This window comes from Pelmatolapia mariae, linkage group LG18 (assembly GCF_036321145.2).
Source record: "Pelmatolapia mariae isolate MD_Pm_ZW linkage group LG18, Pm_UMD_F_2, whole genome shotgun sequence".
Taxonomy (NCBI): Eukaryota; Metazoa; Chordata; class Actinopteri; order Cichliformes; family Cichlidae; genus Pelmatolapia; species Pelmatolapia mariae.
The window spans coordinates 25,193,506-25,204,775 of record NC_086243.1 but is presented as its reverse complement, the minus strand read 5'-3'; the positions used below and the strand labels follow the sequence as shown (position 1 = coordinate 25,204,775).

Here is an 11,270-nt window from a genome sequence, read left to right as displayed (position 1 = left end):
TCGGGCTCCTGTGTAAAGCAACAAAAATGATCCCTGTTGCTCTTGAAACAATCTTGACCTAAAAATTGAGGCGAGTGACTCAAGAACAACTTGACCCAGAGTGCCACAGCGTAAAACTGTTGAGTCCATTTTAACCAAGAGTTTATCAATAAATCCCTCTCAAGAATCCGGTAAATAATGGATCAAAGACAAATGTTACTTAAGATTCACATCCATCTGAGGGATTAGATCAGCAGGTCCAGACTTCAAACGGCAGAAACAAATCAAGGGCTCACTGACATGTTTTGAGGTTGGTTATTGATTGTTGCTGGCTGCAGCTTAGGGGCATCGTGGGTCACTCTGACTGCAGACCTTCCAGCCGCTCTGGATCTCCAGTGAAAAGTGAAGCTTCTGGGCAGAGGTTGGCAGGGAGCAGCTTTTCCCTCAGCAGTGCTCAGCTGTTTGTTTTTCTTATTTTCATAAACCAAATCCATTTTGGTTATTAGGCCAAACGATGATTCATCACATCATAAGCAGAAACTTTGCTTCTTTAATTGCCCTGCCTTTTCCAGGTGGAGGGTCAGTTGGCTCAGCATTGACTCCCATCATGCCTTGCTCTCATCCTGCATAATGCACTTCAGGGGGAACAGCACCGTTGATCATTTCCTTGTCAATAAAGTTGTTAAACATATCAAAGCATGCTTTATTGATTGGTTTTATTCTTAAGTTAATGCACTTCAGAGTTTAAACTTGGACGCTCTTCCCTGTTTAACACACAGGTAAACATTATGTCAGCACTCCTTGCCTTAAAGGCCTTTGCTTTACTGTGGTGATAAGTAACCATAAATGATATTTTGATATCTTTCAAATGAAGGAAAAACCAATACAAGAAATAGTTTCCTATATGTTTTTTTTATTATTGTTATTTTTAGTCCACATTAGTGCTTTTCACAGTGTCCAGGTCTATCAAACCAGTCTTTTGAGTGTATTTGTCCCACAGTTACAGTATCCTCTAACATCAAACATGAGACTCAGAAAATTATGTTCAAGCAAATGAGTCAACATCAGCTTTCAGTATACCATGCTCAGAGTGCAGGAGAAGCTCCAGGCAGCTTTCCTAATGACATTTTGCCATCCATGGAGATTTGATGACTCATTAATGACTTAAACCTGAATAAATGAATGGAGAATCATGATGAATGCAGGTATCTCCATTAAAAACACATTAAACCAGAAGAACTTGTTTAGTGAGATGGCAGAGAACATTTAGGGGCCTGATGAAACATTTCAGCCTGGATAGGAGTCCTCCATGATGACAGTGCCCACATCTACACCATGGGTCGCTGACTGATTTGACAGCACTCACAGTTAGCAGATATCAACCCAGTGGATGAAAGTTCAGTCAGGAAAAAAGCTTTCTGTTTCTTTTCGGGCTCTTTCAGCCGACTGGGAAGTTAGAAATGGCATCCCATCACCTGCAAACTTTTAAAAATGCTTCTTTTCCTTCTCCTGCGAACTGTCAATTCAGTGTCAGATCAATGCACAACATTCACTTTACCATCATTTAAATCAGAAGCAGCATCCATGCGGTTTTTAGCTGAACTCACCAGAACTCAAACTCTACATCACATCCATACTAGAGTAGACTAGATTAGAAAAATGCCTTTGTGGCCTTTGTAGCGAGTGTCCCTGCCAATTAATGCTGTCATAATAACATCACTTGTGGAGGATCCTTGGTGGGACACTTTATTTTGTTTTTCTTTCATCTGTCACTTGTGTAATTAGAAAATAATGCCAAACACTCTGGAAAATATTCTCAGTTGCACGCTTTCTTTTGATTAGATGACGCCACGCGTTTGCCTCTATGTTATAAATTAAGATAGAACTTAAATACTGGAGACTAAACAGACACTGTAGCTTGGCTCTTTTCAGGGTTAAAAAATCTGCTAACACCTCTCACAAATGTATTCTGTATACAAACAGAAACCTTAATGGAAGAAGTGTATTTTGCGCATCTTCCTACACTCACTCACACTTTTCAGTTTCTGTACAAATGCAACAAATGAGACACAAAAAGCAAATTCTTGGATTTAGTTTCCAGTCTATGTGCCATTTTAACTTCACTCCAGGTCTTTGTATTTCAAAATTAAATAAAAAAAAAAAAAACGTTTCTCCTCAAAATATTAGGTCTTTGTTTAAAATGTTTATGTTAATCATTAAAAATTGTGCCATAAAATGTATTTTAAGCTGATGAGTAGGTGAAGAACAGGGGTCGCCCATCTGACAGAGTGACCTCTGCAGCTGCCTCTGCACAAAATCCTATTTAAACAGCAAATATGCTTCCAAGCTTTTGTTTGAATATTTGGAAATTCAAAAAAGCATCCTGAGGCTTCAAACTGAGCATTAAATCATGTTTGTTTACCCGCTCAACAATTAAATTACATGTTACTAGAGAAGATGTTTTCTTACATTGTTTAGAATTTGTCCGAGAACAGAAAACATTTTGGTAAAATTAATTTTCCTGCCTGCAAGCACAAACAGCGCAGGCCTGTTTTTGTGGTTAACTGGATTAGACTGGAGTGGATATACTGCACCGGTAGGCGTCGCTGTTTCTCTCCGATAAACAGCTGGACCTGAAGAGATCAGGTCATAAGGAAAAGTCTCCCCCCCTGAAATTCATAAAATCCTCCTCGACGTGGCCGTGTTTATCTGGTGTTTATTACTTTAAAAATGGTGATTAAATAGCAAAATATGCACTAATATAATTAAATTATAGAATTAATAAAAGGCTGCGTGTGTTTCACGTTATCGTTTCATTCTTGTGGTATTTCCATCCATCTCCGCGTCCCACCTCTTGCTTCCAATTATCGCAGGGGGCTGGATCAGCTACCAATGGCGCACTTCTGATTGGCTGAACACGACGCCAATCTCAGGCTTGTCCCGTAGCCTCCTGTTGGCGAACACAATCCGGACCAGAAGTCAGAAAGTCAAATTTCACCACGGGGGCTAAGGAAGAAGGGTAGCTTTATCCGGTTATACTTTGGTCTTCTTTCATTCCTCCTCTGTTAAGAAGTATACACAGACTATGTAATCCGTTAAGGATTAAAGTGGTTTAGTATTGAAAGGGGGTTTAATTGGACTTGAGGACTTGTTGGCTCCTTTGTCCGGCTTTTTTACGCGCCGTGCCAGCGCAGCTGTTTGCGCACCTGAGTCCGCTGCTCAGCTTGTGCAGCGTCAACATGACTTTACAGCATCTGAGCCACTAAACTACCATGCTGATACTATTTTCTGGCGACGGAGCTGATGAGGCGAACCTTGGTGAATGCGCAGTGTCCCACTGTGGAATAACCAGAGTCCAGGTGTCACCAGGGGAGAGCCGATGTGGCCGTCTGGAGCAGCCAGCTGGGATTTGACAGAGCGCAGGAGTTTGGGATGCAAGAGAACCCTTAGAGAGACAGTTCTCGGCTTCTTTTACCTGGATTCAACACGGCCTGCCCAGAGCCATGGCCTCTGAAGTGGTGTGCGGGTTGGTCTTCAGGTTACTGCTCCCAGTATGTCTTGCAGCTGGTGAGTTTTCTCTGTAATACCCAATTTTTACATCTTTGTTGGCCTTTTGTGTTATTGGCTATGGTAAGTAAGGATGTGTAATTAAACTAATAATATCTATAAAGCTTATTTACTGATCCCATCCTGTGCTGTGCTTGTACCTTTAAATTTAATGTTAACTAATAACTGTACTCTAGTTTGCGTTGTCTCGCCTTCCTACACTGATATAAATCAGTTGTGACATTAATTCAAAGCCTCATATATATTAGAGCGCAGTTCCAGTATATTTGTTCAGGACATTGAGAGCAGCTTTCATATTTATGTTTGTGTGAAAATGTCATTGATTTTTTTTATGTGATTTGTGATTGACCTCACAGTGATGGAGGTCACAGATCACCTTTCATCACTGCCGAGGTCTTTTCCTCTAAAAGTGAATCCAAACGAAAAACGACAGACTGCACAGAGTCATGCACCAGCTATTAAACACAGATTACAAAGCAGAGCCGTCATTTACCAGCAATGTCCTCCACCTGTCACCTTTTATTGGAGTTAATAAAGGAAACACAGCCGGCAGCAGCGACTGCAGAGTCACACCAAAGGCATGGTGTCTGTGTTTCAGGTACAAAAGTCTGATGGTGAAAATGAACTGATGTGAATTAAATGGTGTATGTTTATTTATATCTAAATACAGAATCACAGCATCAAAGTCTTAGTTTATTATTTCCTTTCAATCTGATTTTTTTCATGTCTGGAAATGAAACATGTATTGCAACACTAAATAAACAGCCTTTGCATTATTGGTAATTCGTATGTTTGGTTTTCACTGTGGTTTCTGAGTTTTCCTTTAATATTAGTGAATCATCAGTGTTGTTATTGAACTGTTTGGCTGCTGACAGTGTGATTGTTATTCATTATCATTTACATTTCGATGACAGTGTTTGAGCTGCACGTCTTCAGCTGTTCCACATTCCTCAGACTTGTAGTCAGCTGTGCTTCCTCGTTTTGTTGTTTACTGAATTTGTTACTTTGTTGAGAAAAGTGTTCTGTTCCAAGGAAGAAGCTGTGGCCGTGTTGATTCACTCCTTTGCTATGCAGATGTGGACGATGATTCATGCCGTCAAACTTTGGAGTTTTTTATTTTGTGACTTTTTGCAGGATTAATCTGCCTAGAAAAGCTGATGAATTTCACTGACGGTGACACATTGTTCGATGGTTATTTGCATTTTGTGGAGATGATTTGGAGGCATAGTCTCACCTTGGATGCAGAGTCCTTGAATTAAATGCACTTTACTTTGCGTTTTCAGTTGTAATCCTGTGGTAGGCCACAAGCGAAAAGTGATTAGTGTCTAACTGCCGTTGAGGTTCCAATGTGGTGTCTGTGTAAGACTTACGAGGCCGGGGTACTTTTAAAGCTAACAGCATGCTTTCTATAGATAAGCCCCACTCAGTACCACTATAATGCATCATTTGACAGCCTGATGCCCCTTTTATTTCCAAAAGCAATCGTGAGTCCATGCATTGTCTCCATTAATTCGTGGAAAGTCGTTTTAACAGTATGAATTAATAATGCGGTTCTGAGGGAGAGAATATTTGCCTTCCCTTTTATCGTAAACATACCTTTAATATTTTATGTTTTTTCAAAGTGCAAATGAGCGTTCGCTATGCCTGTACACATCATTAACTGTCAGGATGGAGGAAATGTAAAGTGGAAAGAAGGGAACATATAGAAACAGACAGCATCAGGGATGACAGATGCTGTTTTTGGTCATCAGAGTCACCTGATCAGCTGATTTTCTTTCCTTTTTGAGAGCTAAAGCTCTTGCCATAAATAAGACATGAAACCAAATGCTATCAGCAGACAGACAGTATTGGTTTTTGTCTTTGGGATATAAAATATAAAAGTAAATTTTCTGGCTTCTCACTGCCAAATAAACTGAGAGGAAGTGAACTGCACCGCAGCAGATGTTATCTTACCCCAAACACCTACATAACAGTCGCACTATATGTTTAGTTGTGCGTTATATGCAGAGACTGACACTTTTCTCATGTCCTAGTGAAAGACTTGCCTACTGACGTTGCATAGTCTGTGTTTCCTGTTGGCCATCTGACAGCACCTCTATTGAATCTCGCAGAACTGCTGGGCCCATGTGTACACAATCCCCTAAACCACCACACACACACACACACACACACACACACACACACACACACACACACACACACACACACACACATACACAAACAAACACACACATACACACATCTGCACACAGCTCGAGTTTTGCTGATCAAACAGGCTGCTGTTTATGTGTTTACTGGCAGAGTTTGGAGTGCGGACTTAATTGTGAGCACGCACTTTTCCAAATGTCTGATCTGATATCGAACCTGCGGTGTGACCGTAAAGAGGGAGCAGCTAGTCAGCTGGGTTGTGCAGCTTGCAGATGCTGCAGTGGCCATCGCTAGAACCACAATGCTTTAGGTGGTATTTTGATATGAAGATGCTCTGCTGTTTGATCAGATATGTTGACTAAGAATCTTTGACAAGGTGGCAAAAAGTGTTCTGTTTAGGCTAAACATCAATTTCAAAACTATAATATTCTTAAAAATAACATTTTTAGTTAGAAGATCGCCCAAAGAAGGTGAAATCCCAGATACAGAGCAAATTCTTTGTGGAAAGCAAAGACAGATTAATGCTTTCTCTCATGGGTAAAAACAGGCTGGAGAGAATTAAGCAATAATTTTTATTATTTTCAGAAACCATTAAAGAGAAAGGAATCAGACAGCAGGCAAATTCTTCAGCAGTTGAACTCTGCACGATAGTTCAGTGTATGAATGTTTGAGTTTAAAATAGTTTTTAAATTGATCACCCAAATAAAAAATATCAGATATGATAGAAAAAGAGCTGGCTGCATGAAGTTCAGATGTTCTTGGTGCTTTGCTCAAAGTCTGAAGCAGCTAAATTTATATTAAAATAGGGCAGCAATACGCAGATAAAACCCTAACATTACCGCAACCTGTGTGTTTGTGTTCGTCCAGTCACTTAAATAATTTTTAAATGACAAAACTTTCTCTGCTTCTCATATGAGAATATCTGACACTAAACTAAACAGATGATATCCTTATTTTCTCTGATAGTAAATGGAACATATTTGGGTTTGAGCTGAGAAAAAAAAGAATCCATCTACAGTAAAGTTATCACTTTAAACTGTTAAAGCTTTGACCCATCACAATTTGCCAACAGGTCAAACAAATAGTAAAGGAAATAAAATGTTGTTTAATAATGAAGATCGCTGTTAGTTTGAAGCCCAGATTAATCGTTTGCTCTCTGAACATATTTTATCTGGAAAGTAGTACAAGGACATTGTGGATGTCTGTCATGGTATCACGACAGACACAAGTTTTTAGTTTCATGCTCAGATGAAAACAGCTGATGTGGTATCTCGTTCATGACTTTCTTCTGAACGGTTTCATTTTACTCCTTTATCTCCCAGTGCTTGGCTTCACTTGGCACTGCGCAGTCTTATCTCCTGCCACGTTTCATCATTTTTGAGGCCTAAAACTGTGAAATTAGTTGGTTGCAAAATTCTGGTTTGGCTCGCCTGTGTTTAGGCTTTGTGTGTTTGTAATAGTAGGTTTAACTGGAAGAGACAAAAGCCCGATTCAACCATGAATGGGGATTTTTGCAGTAATCCGATGTCTTAAAAGAAGGGCAGTTTATTTTCATTCCCTGTGTTAAAATCTTCTGATGGTGAGTCATGCAGCAAAGGCAAATGGTCAGGAAGGCTGCGGTCAAGTGTCTGCAGGCTAGCAGTGGGAGCAGAGCCATATAGATACATTTGGATTATCTGTACATCAAATATGGTTAGAGACCAATTTAGACTTAAAGCTCAGAGCAGACGATTAATGGGGTAAGCATGAAAATTTGCAGGTTTAGAAAGTGTTTAATGCCACATTTAATGTGGATAAAAATTCAAGTGGGTGGATTAAAACAGTGTAAGATGAAAAATGATTGTGAGTCATTCCCTCCTCAATCACCTGAGAGGCTTAGGCTGAAAAACCCTCGCCTACTTGCTAAAAAGCTTTGAAAAAGAAAAGAAAAAAGATCAATAATGATAGTGCTCTATTTATGTCATTAGATTTGTGGTTTTGGCGTGTGGCAGGCCAAGCATTCATGCGTACTTGAAACTAATCCCAGATGTTTGCAATTTGCCCAAAGATGACAGCCCCAACAACTTTTATTAACTTTTGTTAGTTTTCGCTGGTCTGCATCTGAGCACTGAGAAAACCTGAAGGTGCTCTTACTTCAGAGCTTCAGCAAGGGAAAAGTCAGAGCCAAGTCAAATGTCAATGAATGGGTCCATTGAGCGTGCAAAGATAAATAAAAGCACCATTTTCAGCATTTAAATGTAATTTTTCAGTAGTTCAAGAGCAGTAGCTGCCGATGTCTGTGACTGAGACGATAACTCGTGCGGCCGACCAGGTTGTAAACTCTGAGCTTGTTGATATAACCGCAATGAGAAATTTAGGAGGTCAGACTGTGTGTCCACATTTTATACTAAGTCACTGTGTACTTTCTTCCCTGCCTCCCTTCCCCTGACCTAAAAAGGTTCAACAAAATATAAGCAGTTATGCAGTTTATTACATTCGTTTTGCACAAACTAAGAAAAACTTGAAATATTAAGCAGATGTCACAGAGCAGAGTAACCGAGCAGAGAGTATACACGTTTGGGAGTGTGAGTCACTTTATTTAGACAGCAGAGCTGCTTAAATGGTTAAAAAATGAATTTGTCAGTGCAGATGGTCAGCCTGCTTCAGGAAATGAGGAGCATCATGGATCAATACATCAATTAATGGTTTTTGGAAGTCATGTTTGCGCTCAAGCTTTTTAAGACATCATGAAACCAAAAGGACCTTCTTCATGTGCCTGGATGGGGCGTGTGTATGTGAATGTGTGTGTAAAATGCTGGGAAGGTGTTACATAAGCGAGTGTCATGTGTGGTTTTACATCCTAAATACTGAAACAGTATTCTAAAGTGAAGTTTGACTAAATTCATAGTGGAAGCATGACTGCAGGTTGTATTTTTTATTGTAAATTAATTTATATTATTGTGAAAGGGAAAATGTGTAAGCCAGTGATAAACACCTTATTTCTTTGATAGGTGAAAAATGGGGAAAATCTGAATATTTGAGAAACTGCAACCAGTGAACGTTTCGCCAAAACAGTCGATTCATTTTCAGTAGTTGCCAAGTAATTACTGTTGAAGCGCTAAAGGGCTAAAAAGTAGCTAACAGCTTCACATTTATTTGTTTTACTGACACAATAAACTGAACAAAAGCCAGCCCTGGTCTTTCATTCTGTTCTGATTTAAACTTTTGTTAAAGATAAATGACATGAAATTGGAGCTGGAATAAAAAAAACACTAATAATTTTACAGCAGAATTAATTAACCTTCATTTTGTGTTTTGGTTAAAAATCAAACACTGTACTTTCAGACTTTTGTCATGGGATTACACACTCTTCATGCTCCAGCCACATGGCTGTGATTCATTTAAAGTTCTGGCAACCAGAAGTTATTTTCCTGTTTTGAAATCTCTGAGGTACATCGAGTATTTTAAGGGCATCTGGTGCATGACGCTTGCCGCACTGCTGCAAAACATTCAAAGATTTCATTTTGTAGAGTTTAATCCTAAAAAATGATCTGGTTTCAATAACGTCCCTGCAAAACTCTGAAATCTGCACATGTGATATGAAGCTGCGCTTAGTGAGGCATTTTTACGGCATGGAGGCAGATATAACCGCAGGCTGCTCAGTCAGCTAATTGTCCCTCTTCACGTCCGAGGACTATCAGCTCTTTACTGTACTTCAAAACAAACGCCAGTTCATTGACTGACTTAAGCACAGGCTGGTTTAGTGATGCGGGCCAGATGAACAGATAATGAGGTTTGTGAGTGTGAAGTTTAGTTAGAGGAATGTTTGATGTTTTACTACTATGAGCCAGCAGGAACATTTTAATGATTTTCACCACATGTTTGTCTCAAATATCTGTTCAGTGACGATCTGACTGCTGCCAGTTTCTGCACTTTATTTACTCCTACACATTATGTAATGCAAACAAAGCTGTAAACACATTATTGAGCTGGTCAATTCTCTGTCTTTGTCCCTGCAGCTTGCCTGTTCAGGTACAATGTCCTGTCCTTCGTCTACCTCATCTATCTCCTGCTTATTCCACTCTTCCCAGAGCCTACAAGCACAACAATGCAAGGTAAGCTCTACAGTGCCCCTCTGAAGCTGTGTAGTTTCAGTGGCTTTGCCATCACCTCAAGAATCTTGACTGTTTCCCAGAGTTTGAATTGACTTGTTGTTCTCTATAATACAAACCAGCCCTTCTGCAGGAGAGTTGAATTTCCTTAAGATGAGCATGGATTTGGTACATAGCTCAGTCCATGAAAGGTAATATTGGTTAGCGCAGGCATGAGTCCATCTGTAATAATAAAAATGATCTACGACCGGCCAGATCTGAGATAGAAAGATGTGATCCATTAGGACCACATCTAAGGAGCTCTTGATGAAAATTGCCATTTTAGGCTCAGGTTTAGTTTATTTGCTCATATAATACCCATATAAATGATACAAAACTAAACACACGAGTTGTTCTGTCGAGAAGACAAACACAAAAGAGCTTGTAAAATATCTCTTAGAGGACTGGTTTTGATAATGGCTAACCATTTTATTTGCAGAACAGAAACTGAGAAGTTTCTCTTTCCAGGCCATAACATCACGATCTGCGTGCGTCTGTGATGTTCATTAATTCATCCGATTTGAAGGTGGAGGTGACCTTTAACCTTTCTGGTGTTTTGGTTTAGATAAAAATGCAGGAAGTTTACAGCCGGTAAACAAGCTTCCATATGATCTTCTGACAGCTATTTAGAATCCATTCATCCTCTGAAGAAATATGAATCATGGTGGACCTCTGCGGTTTATGAGAAGTGACTGAGGTGACTGTTCTCCTTACGGGTGATGAATGTGGGATTTCAGCCTTGCTTTTATGCACTTCATCCACCACAAAACACTAAACAGCACACCTCCCAGACCTCTAATAATACGGGCTTCTGTAGGAGACCACATGTAGTGTTTAATAATACATAAACCTATTTTGTCTCAGAGAGCGACGTCCAGTCCGAGATTCGTCTCTGCTCGTCTCCAGCTGAAATAACAATCAGGAAGTAAAGGAGGAAGAGAGAGAGAGGTGGGGCGGGAGAGGAGAAAGTGGACCACTTACAGTCTCATCAATACTTAAAGAGACTTCTAGTAAAGCTGAACGTTCATGAAGCTGATAGCTGCTGATTTCAAGAGTTGTTCAACAGTCATGACAGGATATACATTAAGGATAATGATAATGATATTTAAAAAATAATATATCATTAATGTGGCAACAATACTCACAATAATGCTGTTACTATTTGTGTAAATGATTTTTTTTGTCTAGCTTTTGTATACAAAAGCCAAAACTTTTATACTGAGCAAAGTAAAATTGCCCCCAAAAATCAAATAAACAATGTTATAGATGAATTAGACTGACAGACATTATTGCTGTTATGTTTTTGTCATATTTTCCTGCCTTAACGTGTGTTTTAATATGAAAACATTCTGTCATATTACAAAAAACCAGGTGTCTATGCCATCGATATTATGTAGCTTTTCTTAAACTGCACGCTTCAAAAAACAAACAATATACAAAATATTC

General features: G+C 39.4%; 1 protein-coding gene across 1 annotated transcript in view; it reads left to right on the top strand.

Annotated features, from left to right (window-relative positions):
* The first annotated feature begins 2,991 nt into the window (after window positions 1-2,991).
* LOC134616916 (piezo-type mechanosensitive ion channel component 2) overlaps window positions 2,992-11,270 on the top strand; it is a 94,992-nt gene continuing 86,713 nt past the window's right edge. Inside the window, exons 1-2 of the mRNA XM_063461993.2 lie at window positions 2,992-3,546; window positions 9,693-9,788. Of these exons, the coding sequence (XP_063318063.1) occupies window positions 3,483-3,546; window positions 9,693-9,788 (160 nt within the window). The 5' untranslated portion in view covers window positions 2,992-3,482. The remainder of the gene's footprint in view (window positions 3,547-9,692; window positions 9,789-11,270) is intronic.